General features: G+C 43.9%; 1 protein-coding gene across 1 annotated transcript in view; it reads left to right on the top strand.

The window, feature by feature from the left end:
* Positions 1–16118, top strand: part of Lhfpl6 (LHFPL tetraspan subfamily member 6) — a 186530-nt gene that overhangs the window by 155729 nt on the left and 14683 nt on the right. Inside the window, exon 3 of the mRNA XM_041659512.1 lies at positions 5366–5464. Within this exon, the coding sequence (XP_041515446.1) occupies positions 5366–5464 (99 nt within the window). The remainder of the gene's footprint in view (positions 1–5365; positions 5465–16118) is intronic.

Genomic DNA, 16118 nt, shown 5'->3' with positions numbered 1-16118 from the left:
TCAGTGCTGAGTTTGAATGGAAAGAGTTTTACAGAAAGGGAAAATTCCCAGCCCCAGGTCTGTTCTTGAACCTCTGAACTCTTCAGCGTATAGGCTTCCCATTCAAACGCTAAGAAATAAATAATATTTTGGCAGACATTGCTAGCCTTTTCTGGACACTAGAAAGAACTGGTAGAAAGTCCCCTATAGGAGTACGAGAATGGATGAAGTATCCATGCTGAGGGACTCACTGAGCTAAACAGTAGACTCTTTAAATCTTTATTAGTATATATATGAATGTTTTTACCTACATGTGTGTATAATGTCCACAGAGGCCAGAAGAGGGTATTAGATCTCCTGGAACTGGAGTTGTACATGGTTATGGGCCACCATGTAGGTGCTGGGAACTAAGACCAGGTCTTCTGCAAAAGCAACAAGAGCATTTAGCCACTCACTGAGCCATCTCCCCAGCCCTGACAGTAGGCTTCCTTTTAACTTTACCCATCACCGCTCGGGAGCGTCTGTCTCTTTGCATTTATCAGACAGAGGTCTTTTCCCCATGAACACTGGCTTCTTCAGAAAGATCAGCCCTCTGACGTGGCTCTTCAGGCAGTTTCGTTGTTCTTGAGCAGAATGAGCCTCAAGCCCTAGGCAGTCGGGATGGAAGGCCTAATCACCAACATATTACTAAAATGAATTTGTTAAATTGAAGGATTACTGAGTCACCTAGTTTCTTTTTTTATTCTTTTTTAGAAGACAACATCTCCCCTCATTCCACAAAAATGCCCTTATTGGTGATGTGTTGCCCTCACCCCCGACCCCCCACAGCGGATTGCAGGGGTGAGGAGAGGTGGAAAGGAGAGAGTCTTCTAATTGGCAATTTGTGACTTAACTTGTGACCTCGTAAAAATCACAGAGTCTCCCGGACTGCAAAAATAGATTCTTCCTTAATCCCAAGTGAGCCTGATCTCACACCTCCCCAGCATCTCACCTCCATCAGTACATCCTTCAGGCTGCCCCGCCCCCAGCCAGCGCCCTTCCTCACTTTCCCTCCTGACTGCACAGTTTTCTTCAAAATGTGTGATCATGAGGCTTTTTCATGATTTTTTTTTGATGCAGTGGCAAAGGAACTTAATTAAAATGAAGCCTGGGTGGTAACAAGGTCTATAAATATAATAAAGAAAATCTCTATATATAATATTAAAGTTTGAAGCTAGAGGGTCTCTGGAGCCATTTATTCCTGATGAACAGAGTAAGCAGCCAGAATGGTCCAGACTTGTTGGATCACTGAGACGCCACTTAAGCGGATACTTCAGCTCCTGTGACCTCCACTGCAGTGTGTAGTATAAGGCCCACGTGGAGAGGAAGTCATGGTCTTCCAAATGGTACTACACCACGGACTGAGGAGTGGCAGGGCTGCAACAGGATGGGGGCAAGTCCTTTCGTTCAGAAAGATGTTCTCACTTTTGCATTTAATGACTTTCCTTTTACAATACGGTACATTCAATGGAGATCATAAAATGCTTGTTAACTCCCATCCGCACCTTAAGGGCAGTGAGTTGGCATCTGAGGCACCCACTCAAGACACCCATACTTCTAGAGAGGTTAATTAGCATGTTAAATTCCTTAGCCTGAGAGGATGTCACAGAAATGGCTAAAGGCTAACCCTTCTGATGTGTGTATATATACACATACACACACACATATAGGTATGTAGATACACCCACATACATACATATATATATATATCTGTCCTTACCACCCAGAGTGTTAAAAATTAGCTTACACCTGTTTCAAGGTGTAATATTTGAGCAGTATGAGAGAATAGAAAAAAAATTCATATCCCTTATCTTGTATGAGTGACACATGGGACCAGCCCGGGACTTGACCGCACTATGTCCCTTCAGTAGAACGCCTCTAGACTTGAAGTTTTGCAGGCTTGCTGGAAGGTCTGGGAAGGTGAAGATCAGAGGAGCTGACTTGAGGAATTACAGAAACCAGAAGTCCAGGGATCAAAAGAAACTGATGTCCAACCACCTTCTCTAGGTAATGTGGAGGGGATGGATGTCTGGAAGGTCCTCCCCAGATCTCAAGTCTGCCGTCTACAGAAAAACTTGTGGCAAATACCAGGTTACTCCAGTCTCATCTTCTGAGTTCCACACAGAAGTGTCTCCCAGACAGACCGTGACACAAAGCTCCGGCTAGCAGGACAGTTTAAAGAACAGGTTTTAGACTTGGAGTTCCCACCCTTACCTGAGAAAGAAGACTGAAGAGCAGGCGTGAACTTTAATTATTGCAAAAGAATACCAGGCCCTGGGTATGAGTCTGGAAAGCCGGCACCCTCTTGAAGTTTGTCCTTAGAGCAGAACTCTCCACTGGAGTTTTTTCCAAAGCTATGAAAATGGTCAATATTTGTACTGTGCAGTATGGCAACTCTTTGGCGCCCCACCCGTCTGTAATGGGAGTGGCAGAAGCAAAGATATGATAAAGAGGCACTTGCGGCTCTCAACCTATCAGGCTATGGAAACAACAGACCCCAAAGAAATGAGAATTTCCCCTCGGAATCTGATGCTGGCAGGAGGAAAGGGCCGTACCAGAGGAGGAACTCGGCTTCCAGAAAGAGATGTCACATAATTCTAACAATTTGTCACACCCCCGCGTGGGACAAGACTCTGGAGCCAGACAGTGATGAGTTAATGAGCAGCATCACGCCTGATCATACGCCTTAAATGATCCATCCACGGCCCACTGTTTAAACCTCAGTCTTTCCTCGGGATGTCTAAGATGGCAGCGCGTCCCTATCTCTCTCTCTTCCAGTGTGACCACACTGAATAAATCTTATTTTTCTTCTTTCCATAGTTAATTTGGCTGTTCTAATTGGTTTGTTGGGAACAGGTGGCTGGACCTGGCTTGGGACACAGGCCCCAAATTCGATAACATTTTCCCTGAATAGGAGATAAGCGTTGTCTGATACGACCTGGAGTTTTCTGAGTCTCCAGTCGTGATACTCGCTGTGTCTGATATGTGTTGAGATACTAATAAGGTGACGGCTTTGATGGAGTCGCCAGGGTCCTTCATTGTGAAGCAGAACTGATTTCCTGACTGTTCTTGGTTCTCACCCGCTAAAGCATTTACTGACCGTTGGTATTTGCCTGCAGATCCTAAAACGTGCGGCCACCAGTTAGCCCCCTAAAGGTGCATATACTTGTCTTCTAGAAATGTTTCTCAGAATCTTTAGTGTCCTTCCCGCGAACAGACAGTAGTAGACGACAAACATACAGTCTCCGTAAAGATTAATAGAGAAATTCACGTGAACTCGTCCACTCCACGAAACAGCTGATTTTTAAACGTGAGCCTGTGTTTGTAGTTGCTTTCTAAGGGTTCCACTCAGGGCCGGAAGGTAGCTTAGAGGTAGGAAGTTTACCTAAAATACACACACTCAGTGCGAGTTTCCTGTGTATAAAATTGTTGTTAATTTACATGGCTGAGTCTGCTTTTCGTGGTTTCACAAAGATAGCGCCGGATTTTGCAAAGGAACGGATTCCCAAGTGTTTTGTACTGTAGGGAATTGCTGCTCTCCTTCCTGCCTGTGTAACTTAGCATGGGTCAGCTCCTTCCTGTTCAGGGCCCAAACCCAGCTAGAGAGTACCACCGGACCAAGAATGTACTTTTGGGACTTCATGATTAGTAAATTAGAATATTTCTTTCCAAATTAGACAGGAAAGCTGTTGATGGCTTACATATTACCACTTTTTGTTTTAATTTGGCACTTGAACAAATTCTATCCTAAACATTTCTGTATTTGTTACCCTTTAAAAATCACTACAAGAGCTAGTTCCAGGGCAAGCTCCAAAACTACAGAGAAACCCTGTCTCGAAAAACAAAACAAAAAAAATTACTAACAAAATCTCAAAAACGGGTGTTACCTACTAAGAACTAAGTATCGTGTAATGCTCTTACATAGATTAATATGTATGGGATTAAATTTGCATAAACTCTGACATCGTCAACATCTTTTTACCTAATGGTGGGGAAACCTAGCTCAGAAAAAAACTTCCCCAATGGGAAAAGCCTGAGGAAGCTGACCGGTAGGTACTTACTTGCCTGGTCAGCAAACCCTGCCTTACTGTTTTGTGGATGGCGTCCCAGCCAGAACCTGACTCCCAATTCTGCACTGCAGACAGATCAAACTGCAGTCAGTGATTTATCCTGAGGATCCAGAACTCTCAGATCAGACCCTCTGATCACTTGAAGGAGCACCAGGGCAGGAGATGAGGATCTCACTGGGGGACTCTCTTCATAGCTTAGCACAGTGTTTAGGGAGGGCACGGCCCGTTGTGCCCCAGATGACTGTTAGAGAAATATGGTTTTACCCCTCACTGCCACTCTCTGGGGCGCAGAACAGATCAAAGGCTGGCTGGAGAGGTACCGAAAGCATTTGCTATATCAGTGACAAAGCTCTCCTGTTAGGGCATTTCTCATCCGTGTTACTATACTGAAGGGTGTTCCCATGAGGGGCTGTTTACGTGGTAGCTGATAACTGACATTCTCACCCATCACACAGTGGCATCGGTCGGTACTGCTGTCTCAGCTTATCTGCATCGTGAGTGGTAATAGTACTCACGGATTGGTGTGACCATATCTTACTTTCAGATTAGCTCACAGAATCCAATGGCATGGGCTTCAATCCCTTTCAGGTTCTTGTAAACCCATACATAATTTAAGACTCATGGAAAGCAGTTAGCACTGTCTGCTGCCAAGATAGCGGATTTATATTAAAATGAAGCCACTTTCTTCCGTCTAATTCTCAGACACTTTGGTTTTACAAGTATGTGAAGAGGATTCAGACGGTCATGCATCTGCCTTCTAGAATATTCCTGAGCTGTGTGGATGCTGGGTGAGTCTCAGCATAGCAAGAGCAGACAGTACAGTTCACAGGCTCAAGGGATGGTCTGACAGGGTTGTTTCTTCTGCTCCTGCTGAAATTTCACAACAGGGCAACCTTTGGTGTTGGTTCTTATATTGGAAACAAACTCTGATGAATTATGAAGTATAACTTAGTAACGTCACTTGCTCCGGAATGAGTTCTCTATGGGATTAATGGAATTGGTTGGCTTTTGGCGAGTGGGATTAGGAGAGTCTTGGTTTTATTTCCTTAACAGGATTTCCAAAGTTTTTTAGTGCATTTAAAAGGCAAAGTTGGAAAACAAATTGAGTTGTGTCTATTTTCACTATTATTTTAAGCAGACTCGGTATTGTTTTTGGAATCTAACTGACTTGAGATTGCTTAGAGGAATTTAACGCGATGTTTTCAAAGGGCAGGCACCGTGGCCTGTCATGTTCTCAGTTTTGATTTGTAAAGTCTTCTTGTTTTACCTCTCCACAGGCTTGTTGATTGGCTCTGGCTGTGCCCTCTACCCGTTGGGCTGGGACAGCGAGGAAGTCCGGCAGACTTGTGGTTACATCTCTGGCCAGTTTGACTTGGGTAAGTTTGTGCCATCCTTTCTGGAAAAAGGGCTTAATCACTGCTTCCTAGAAGGAGGACAGTATGGGCTGCATTCGGCTAGTCATCATGTCTGATGGTGTACATACGTGCATGTGTATATACATACATACACACGTACATACATTTATCTGTTTGTCTAATGAGGAGTCATTAATACCCTACTGTTTGCTAGCACTATGATTTATATTTCAGACTCAAAGAAAATAGAATGGCCCTGCTCTCAAGAGCATTTATATTCTCTGATTACTTTGTTCAAAAAATCATATATTTATTGCTCGTTATACATGCCGAAAACATCTCTGGGGACTTCACAGGCAAACAAAATAAGCAAGGAAATTGCAAGGAGGGCAGAGCAGTTTCTCTGTGGGGTCTGGAGCACAAGGGGAATGGGGGAGACAGAGCTGCAGCAGGGTCCCGAGTACGGGCATGTGTGTGATCACCAACCGCAGATGGACGCTCCTGGTGGGCAGGAAGCCCATCGCAGCAGAGGGAGCTGGAGGGAAGAAGAGTCCATCAGAGAATCCCACTGCAGGAGCAGTGAGCCGCCACTCCTCAGATGGGATGCGTGTGTGGGATTTTGTGTGCTCGTCTATGTGCTGAATGCACAGGTTCGGTTGTTCTCCACTTGTAGCTAAGTGCATCCTCCCCGCCCTGCAGCCTCCGTGGTTTCTAACGGAGTGCATATTACATAGTATACAAGATTTCCATTTGTGGCAAATGGAGGCTGCTTTACTTGGTCGATAAACTTACACCGGTTTAATCACCCCCTTATCTCTCTTCAGTTGAGAATATAGCTAAGTTTACCTCACTTCCTCTTGCTTTAAGGTATGTCCTAATGAAATGTTTGATGAATACGGGTTGTCTTTGCTCAATTCTTTTTCTTGGAGTATTTTTCTGGGATCAGGGGTCACAGGACCAAGGACTAAGGACTGCTAAACCCCTACTACAGGACGGGACATATGTTCTCACCCCCACTGGGTTCATGACTCAGGCCCCTATCGCAAAGGTAGATTAGTGAGGGAAAAGCACGTAAAGGTATTTCAAATACATTTTACAGGATGTAAGGACCTTCATAAGAAGGTAAAGACATTGTATAGATGCTAAACCCATGGCTTCCTGTCCAGGTTTAATAAGGCATTAGGTAGTCATGGAGAGCTCTGATTGGACTGGGCGGGATGGGGTGCGAGCCAATAGTAATAGCGAGGCCATCTGTCTCCCATCTGTCTCCCTCACTATGCCCCTGTGTTGAAGGGACATAGATACCTTTCAGGTGCAGACGCTTGTGGAGCATATTCCTTACTTAGAGAAGAAGTAGTAGTCTGCCTAGATTTCATGACCCTGCCTCAGGGCCAAAGGGCTCGGGCAGGTCAGAGTGTCTTTTCCTGCTTCTGTGGGTCTCCCGAAGTCCAAGATGCCATATTTGGAACAGCTGTGCAACTGTGACTGCCAAAGGCGGCCAGTCTGCTCCCTCTGCCTTGTGGACTAGCAGCTTAGCCTCTGCCTGTTGGGCCGTCCTCCACCTGTGCAGTCTACTGTCTTAAACATCTGCTGCCCCCATAAGATATCCGATTCCAGGAGAAAAGTTCTGAGAACTGGCCCAAGGGTTTTGATTCCATTCTAAATCACTTTTTTAAATGTTTATGTTACAATGCTGATGACTTTCTTTTCCCTTGTTCATATCATGGGTTACATAGCAAAATACTGTTTAAAGACAATAAAGGGAGGTGAAGAAAAGTAAACAGAATTGAGAACCTAAAAGAAGCGGTTTTTATTACTGCACCTCAGTGTCAGGGAAACTGGCTCCCTCCAAAGGACACAGTGTGCTCCTTATTAGCAGGAATAAAGCAAGCCACTTCCTGTTCCTCTTCTCCCCTCTTCCAGTGCAAGCTTGCCTGAGTTTTGGATTACTTTTGTAGTCACCATTCATGTAGAAAAAAGAAAAAAAAACCACCGCTGGCACCAAGTGGACTCTTCATAGCCTTTCCAAAGCCTTTTGCTCTAAGTGCGTACTGCGTCTAAAGGAGACACTTTAATATGTCGTTTGGCTTTTCCTTTCCCTGGCCTTTGAAACATTCCTAGTCATTTACCACAGGCCCCAACTCGACCTGAACCCTGTCCTCAGCTGCCCTGTGGCTGGGCTGCCACATTGAGTTAGGTAGTCGAGTGCGCAACAGGACTCAGATCTTGTAGCTGAGGTTTCTTTGCTGGACCCTGGTATTTTCTGTCTTTTCAACACTGCTCATCCAAAAATTGAATGTTGAATTAAAGCATGCCTCTTCACTGCTTGTTATTATCTATTTTTTGTTCTTTAAGTTGCTTTTGCTTTATGTATATGTGTGTCTACCTTCGTTCATGTCCGTGAATCATGTATCTGCCGTGCCCTAGAGGCCAAAAGAGGGCATCAGATTCCCTGGAACTGGAGTTGCAGATACCTGTGAACTCCACGTGAGTGCTAGGAACTGAACCCAGGTCCTCTGAAAGAGCAACCAGTGCTCTTAACCTCTCCATCCCTTGTTTATTAATTTTATGTTGTTAAAACCACATTAGCGATTCAAGAGACTAGTGTAATTTAATTTCTGCCCGGTAGTTTTTATGTTTTCTCTTTGCATGGATGATGAGGGGAAAGACAATGGCATCATCTAAAGACGAGAATGGGAACTAGATTCCCGGTGTCAATAAGTTTCGATTATTGTACTGTTTTTCCGGGTTCTATTTTTGGGGACTCTGTCATCTTCTTTCAAAAGCCCTAAGAAGAGAAACAGAGAGCCATTGTCAGACCCATGCCACACAGCAGCCCACGCTGACAACCCTTAGAACCATTATCAAACCATCCCACATAGTAGCCCATGCTGGCTTCCCTTACGAAGCTGTCACTTCTGAACATTTCCTTGCTGGGCACTTGTGCTGCCTCCCTTTGCTTATCATAGTTTAAAACTGTCTTACATCATGACCTACCTACTGTGGCAGTTTGAATGTAATTGGCCCCCATAAGCTTTTAGGGAGTGGCAGTGTTGGGAGGTGTGGCTTTGTTGAAGTAGGTGTGGCCTTGCTGACAGAAGTGCATCAATGTGGGGGCAGGCTTTGAGGTCTCTTTTGCTTAAGGTTCGCTCAGTGTCACAGTCCACTGTCTATTGCCCGTAAGATGTAGGACTCTCAGCTGCTTCTCCAGCATGGACCCCCATGATGATAATGCCCTGAACCTCTGAACTATAAACCAGCCCCAGTTAAATGTCTTCCTTTATAAGAGTTGCTGTGATCATGGTGTCTCTTCACAGCAATAGAAATCCTAAGACATCAAATAAAAAAAGAAAAAGATCATTTGTCTTTCCCTGGGGATGTTGTGGATGGGCTGCAGGGAGATGAATGGGAATGGCAAGAAAGGAGCCTTCTTTGTGTTTAGTTTTTCCGTCTGAGCAAGTTTTAATCCCAAGCATAAACCATGGATGCAAGATACAAAGTAACTTCATGAGATTATAGGTTAGTAAGGACCCCTAGGGAAAACATTTGAATTGGCCCAGGAAATGTATGTAATAGGCAGGACGGGGTTTCACAGAATGTTGGCATTCGTGGTTGTAATGCAGTGTGGGGAAGACCTAACCCAGACGTCTCCACTTTTTAGACGGGAAAGGAAAGGAGGTTGTTCGCGGATGTCCGTGGCTTTTGTTCTTAGCATGCCTATGTTTTTTTCCTATCACATGTTTGTCAGGCATTTTCATGTTAAATACAGAACTTTGAACCAGTTTTGTAATAGTAGCTACTTGGACAAATCAGAGAATGTTATGATGCTGACCTTTGAATGCCTTGACTTATGAGGAAGAAAGGAGAGGAGTGTTTACAAAGCTACTCATTTAAAAACAGAATTAAGAGTCCCAAAGGGCTGGCCAGTGACTGTATTGCTTCCCCCTTGACAGTAGTGATCAACCTTTAAAGAATCAGAAGTGGTCTTGTTGAGAAAGTTAGATGCTTGGTTCCCACATTATTATTTTCTCAGTGGTTTTTTTAAAAAAAAATAGTTTTTCGTGTATATGAGTGTTTTGACTGCATGTATGTATGTGTGCTGCATGTATAACTCATAACTATAGATGTCAGAAAACAGTGTCAGATCCCCCGAAAACAAGGTTATAGATCAATGTGTACCTTGTGGGTACTGGGAACGAAATGCAAGTCTTCTGCAAGAATGGTGCTCTGAACTGCCTAGTCCCTTCTCAGTCCACCCTCACTGGTATTTTCAATTCTGATCATGTATGTAAATTAGGATGATTTGATATGCAGATTACAAAAGTCTTAATTTAAACTGACTAAAACAAAGAGGTCATTCAGAGAACTCACCTCACGGCCAGAGTTAAGGTGCAGACTTCACTGGGCCTGGCCTCAGAGATACAGTCTGGGGTCTGTGTTTGAGAAGAGCTATCTGCAGAACAGCAGTAACCATCTACCATTCCCAGGTTGACTTTGTCCTGGAGTTCATTCCCCTCATGGGCAGAGATGTGTTTGGTACCTATAGCTTTAAGCACCCTAGTTCATGTCAAACAACAAAGACAAGCTGCTCCCCAGTAATGCAATAGTGCTCTCTTTCTCTCTCTCTCTCTCTGTCTCTCTCTCCCTCCCTCCACCTCCGCCCCCATCTTTCTCTCTCCAATGACCTGGGCTAGCCGGCTATACATTTGCCCATAAATAGACGACCACAGCTGGGGAGAGTCTGTCTGAACGGTCTTCTTAGGAAGACATCATAAATTGCCAGTGACAATAAGAAAAGTCACCGTTGTCTTCCTCAGTCAGGGTAGCCTGTGGATGTGACAAGGATCAATAGTTTATGCCGTGTAAGTGTTAACAGCAGTGATGGTCCCGCTATTTGTTAAAAGAACAAGCGTGTAAGAGAAGAAACAACCCAGTGCACAGCAGAGCTTCTGATATACAAGAAGGCCTGGTAGAGATTTGCAATGTGGATAAGGCCTATTTATTTATTTACATCCTGACTGCAGTTTCCCCTCCTCTCCTCCCTGTCCCTCCTGCTACCCCCCCCACCGCCACCCCATTCACTCTTCCTCTTTGTTTCTATTCTCATGAAGATCAACAAAATATGGCATATCAAGGTGTAGTAAGACTAAGCACCTGCCCATATATTAAGGTTGGCAAGATGGCCTATTATAAGGAGTAGGGTCCCAAAATTCCTTTTAGGAGTCAGAGATTGCCCCTTCTCCCACTGTTAGGAGTTCCACAAGAGGATCAAGCTATACGACTGTCACATGTATGCAGAGGGCTTATGTCGGTCCCGTTCTGGCTCCCTGGTGGTTGGTTCAGTCTCTGTGAATCCCTATCATCCCAGGTTAGTTGATTCTGTGGTTTTTCTTGTGGAGTCCTTGACCCATCTGGTTCCTGCAATCCTTCCCTGAGCTTAGCCTAATGTTTGGCTGTGGGTCTCTGCATCTATTTCCATCAGTTGCTGGGTGAAGCCTCTCTGATGACTACTGAGCTGAGCAGCAATCTCTAAGTAGAGGAGAATATCATTAGGCATTATTACGTTGATGTCTATTTTTCCAGTCATGTTTGGTCTATGCTAGGACTCTGGGTCATCCAGTCTCTGGGTCCTGGCTCTCCAGGGAGTGTGAGGCATGAGCTCACTCTCATGTACTCTTGCCTGTCCTGGAACTCGCTCTGTAGACCAGGCTGACCTTGAACTCGGGGATCTGCCTACTTCTGCCTCCCTAGTGCTGGCATCTTTTAAAAAATGGCACCAAGGCCATTTTTAATGTGCGCTTTCAATCAATCGTTAGTCTTCCTTTTTTTTCATATTAAACATACGGTCTCCATAATCAGGTTGTTCCAATTGATTTAATTCATGCCTCAGAGTCTTTACCCATCGAAGATTTTTATAATTATATCCTTATGATCAAAAGTAGCATTTCAATTAATTTGTCCTGCTAATTTGCCAAGTAAATTTGAGTAATTATTGCTTTCATCTTTTCTTTAATTTGATTAAGAAGCCCCGTTGTTTTCTTTCCTTGAAATTGTGCGGCTGGTGTCCTAGGAACAACGCCATGGACTAAACTCGGGCATCCCAGCAGTGAGAAGATGAGGGTCTGTCTTTGCATTTTTCAAACCAAGGAAAAACCCTTCCTGCTGCCATTTAAAGGATGACCACATGCCTCTAAACATGTTATGTCTCCTTCCGATGATGTCTGACCCCTGAGTCATGCGTTCCATCCTTAAATCTAACCGCACTTGATCTACAAATTACAACTTATTATACAAAAGATAATTTGCAAGTTATATTAAGGACAGTTGGGTAAAGATGAGGAGAAAACACTTCCTCCTACACCCGCCTCTCCAATCCTCTCTTAAGTTAAACAGTTTTGAGCTTTTCCCAGCCTGGTATTTTTGGCAGCCTGAACCTCCATAAGTAGAGCCAATGACAGAAACAACTCTATTGGCCTCTGTGACATTTACTATGACACACATCATTTTGACTATATTCATAAGGCTCCTGGACAATTGTGTGGCTGTCCTGGCTGCTTTGTGTGCAGCCGCTCCTGCCTCTGACTGTCTTGCTGGAGTCGGGTGTTGGTTGTTTTCTCATTGTTGTTTTCTGTTTTTGTATTTTTCTTCTCCCAAGTAGAATGAGTTTCCCATCCCTCAGTTTAGCAGGGGACTCCTCTCATCCAATGCACTGGGCATGGAAAATAAAGGTATAACCCCTTTGTGAGATGGCTATTTTGTGAGGCTAACTAATGGTAAGATCTGAACACACGTCAGGATTTAGCCAGAAAGGCTAGAGAGACGGCTCAGTGATTCAGTTTCTAATGCTCTTGCAGAGGCCTGGAGTTTGATTCTCAGCACCCACATTTCGTGAGTCACAGCTGCCTATAACTCCAGCTCTGAGCATTCTGACGACCTCTTCTGGCCCCTGTGTGCACCCCCATTTATGTGCTGCATGTGGCTATTCATTGGACCTGTCCCCAAACTTTTGAATCTTAAGACAAAGTTACTGGATGCCATCTAGGGGTTCCTTCATGGGCCTGGATTCTCTCAACGAAGGCTCCAGTGCAAGAGACTATTAGCATGAAGTCAGGCAGCTGCTGGGAGTTCAACTGAAACCTAAACTGTGTGTTCCAAGGAATTCTGGAGAACTCAGGAACTCTATAAATGATACAGAGAAACTTCTGCTGGCCCAGGAAGTCCACTTAGGCCAGCGATACCTGATTGGGCAAAGCATTCAGTCATCACCAAGACAAAACAAATAAAAACCAACAACAGCTCTCTGGTTATTCATGCTTCCTGGTGACCTCTGCATACGCCTTAGAAAAGGGAAAAACTACAGATTTATTTCTGGAACATTCATGCGGCCTGCAAACCATAACTTATTATTCAAAAGATAACTTGCAAGTTATATGAAGGACAGTGGTTCCCGTGGTCATGAAATTAGCGTGGGGACATTGCCACTTCAAGCAATCACTGAGTAAATACTTCTAGTCTCTCTAGAAAGAAAAGTTGGAAAAGTTGCTGCACTCTGTAGAGTGTGCACCTGCTTCTGTCTGGTTCCCTAAACACACCTTTGCAAGTTCATCTCACCTGCAACTGCAGACATGCATGTTCAAGGTAGCAAGCTATGCCGCATGTAGATATGGAAATATCCCATGTGCCATATGTCCATCATGCTCAAAGCAGAAAAAGGAACCGGGGAAAGGAAGCCCTTAAGAAGTACAAGTGGGAGGTGGGGACAGCTGCCTGCTAATTTTGGCCAGCTACAAAAGCTGTTAGCATTCATCCTGCTTCTATAGATTCTGGTATCTGACACCCAGGTAAGAGTTACAGCCTGGCTCCCTGAGGGATTCAGGCTCCATCACTACTCAGAGAGAAGTCAAGATCACAGTCATAAAGACCCAGGTTTTGAAAAATTAATTTTTTTTCCTGTTTCAGCCTTCTATGGGCTGGAAGACTGTGGCTCTTTTTAAAGCCTCACCCAGTTCCTTGCAGCAATTTCTGGCAATGAAATTCAGCAATTGGAGAAAAAAAGAAAATTTTTTAGCAAACTTGTGTGAAGGAAGATGTCTTGAAGTCCAGTCACCAAACAGGTGCTTGGGTTACGCTAATTCCTACTCCAAAGGTCTTCGTTTCCTATGGCACCTGCTGGTGGTGCACCCTTTCCAGACTCCTTAAGCAGCACTTATGGAAACTGAACAGTGCTGCCCTGATTTTTTTTTTTATCCCATTGATGGCTTCCTTCTGTCTTCTGCTTGGATATTAAAGTTTGTTCAGAAAACGTTTTAAATTGAACTGGTCCGGGGGGCGGTATTTTTGAGGTTTGGGTTATCTCTCAGAACTTGACCTTCTTCAAGTGGCAAGAAAGAATGAACCACAGAAACATATCAGAGGTTAAAGGAATTCCACTGTTCCTTCTGGTTTTGTTGTTACCTTGTTCTGCTTTTATGACATACTGCCATCTTTATTTATTGCTGTTGATCCAATTGTTTCTCATCCTTGTTCTATCATTTTTAATATCTTTTCTCATTATAAATTTAGAATTGAATTTTATAGGAATATCACCTTGTTTCTGTTCCTGTGTACTCTATTTCTTTAAAATGCTATCTATATTCTACATTCATTCATTTATTGTGTATTGAATGCACTATTTTGGTGAACAACTGGATATCTCAATCCGTGGTGCTGCAGATGAGTTCCGTGTTGTAGGAGGGTTTGACCCACAGGTGGAGTTCAGCTTGAGGCCTCTAGACAAGAGGCCACGGTTCATTTACATAGGTTTCAGAGAACTCCTGAAGTTTTGTGTGATTTTTATGTGCTTTTAAAAGATTATTTATTTGTGAATTTAATTTCAAGAGAGTATCATAACTTTACACTTTGGCCAAAGGCAGTCTTGATCTCTGAAGGTTTATCACTTCTGGCAAACAGCATTGGATATCAGACCTCAGAAAGTGTAATGACCTGAACTCGAAACTTAAGACTTCTCAGGAGCCACAGGTCTCCCCAGGAAGACTGGAATTGGACCTCATTCGTGGTCTATGAAAGTGCTTGCAAGAACAGCTGTGAGTATGCCCTCCCTACCACGGTGGACTCAATCACTGAAACCATATGCCAAAACAAACCCTTTCTTCCTTAAGCTGCTTTGACTGTGCTTTTTCATCACAGCAACTGAATGGTAACTCATACATCTTTATAGTCAACATACTTAGGAGACATCACAGGGGAGACTGTCATATGCCCATATAATAAAATGATTTCCCTCTGGGGTAAAAGTTAGGCATGTTTTCTTGCAGCCCAATATAGATGGTTTAGTTTCCTATGCCTGGAGCTCTTCCGTCGTGACACAAACCCATTGTGCTTGCTGTATCTGTCTGTGCTACTGAGTTTCAGCCTTAGTGGGATGTGGGAGGCAAGAGAAAACATGAAGCTCATTGTGCTTGCTATGCTGTAATATTGTCCCCATGCTGGTCTAATATGATAGCTTACAAACAGAGTAAATCCTAGGCTCTTAGCCTCCTTTTACAATACTGTTCCAATACTTCAAAACACCTCTGCATAGACAGTGGCATCGCTTTGCTACACAGAGAAAACCCAGCTCAAGGGCCTCGTCTACACAGCAGTGTTAAGTACTGCTGTCATATGGATCTCATCAACACCAGAAGCTTTATTAATGAGCACAGCAGTTGCCAGAGATGGGTTTTGATTGCTGACATTTGTGTTTTCTTAACTAGCATGCTGGATCTTTTCACTGATGTTAAGATGAGAGTGAATGCTGCCTATGATCGCAGAGAATCTCCCCATCCTTTCCTGAGAGGATGCTAGCATCCATCTAGGAATAGACCATTATTGCAACCATGAGTGATATTTAGATTTATCAACCTGTATGGCCTAGGTTCTGAGCAATCCCAACCCCAACATATGCAGCCACAGTGGGGAGGCAAGCTCACACGGAGACCTCCTGCTCCAAGGCACCATCTCTGGTTTGTGGTACGTGAAGCTGGGAATCTCCACCATTCTCAAGAGGAGCAAGGAACGATAGAATATTTGGGGGACTTTGTCAAAGGCAGTTTCCTTACCAGAGAACATGCAGCAGTACTCTGATAACCAGTCCACGTTTAGTGATGGAGTCAGGTATGGCCTTCTGCTTAGAATGGTATCCACCATCGAATCATTCTCAAAGAGTCTGTTTTAGTCTTTGGCTTGTGGTCCACACACAGAAAAACAGTTTGATGAGCAAGACTTGCGTGTATCTTTTGTTTGCTTTAGTTTGTTTTGTTTCACAGTGTGTGTAGCACAGGCTGGCTTTGAACCTGGGATCTTCCTGCCTTTCTGCCTTCCAAACCTTGGTGTTAACAGACACATGGCACCATGCCTTGAGTTGTTTCGCTTTTGCTTTCTGATAACTGTTTGTTGAATAAGTTTGTGTACACCAGGATTTGCTATGAGGCTTGCTTTTATTTATATCTTGGAAGTGAGGTCTTCGAAAAAGAGTGTCTAGCCACTCACCATCTGTCATAATTTTACAGAGGGTATTGGAATTTACCAGAAGGAATCAAAAGATTGGGCCTGACTGTATTTGGCTTAACTATATTTCTTTGATTTGACTTCCAAGCATGGCAAGACTGTTGAGGAAAAACTCCCAGAGAGGGCCAGC

This window comes from Microtus oregoni, unplaced genomic scaffold (genome assembly GCF_018167655.1).
Source record: "Microtus oregoni isolate MIOR12 unplaced genomic scaffold, Mior012 000010F_ref0000083, whole genome shotgun sequence".
NCBI classification, from domain to species: Eukaryota; Metazoa; Chordata; class Mammalia; order Rodentia; family Cricetidae; genus Microtus; species Microtus oregoni.
Note: the sequence above shows the minus strand (reverse complement) of the source record. Positions and strands in the feature narration are given on the sequence as shown.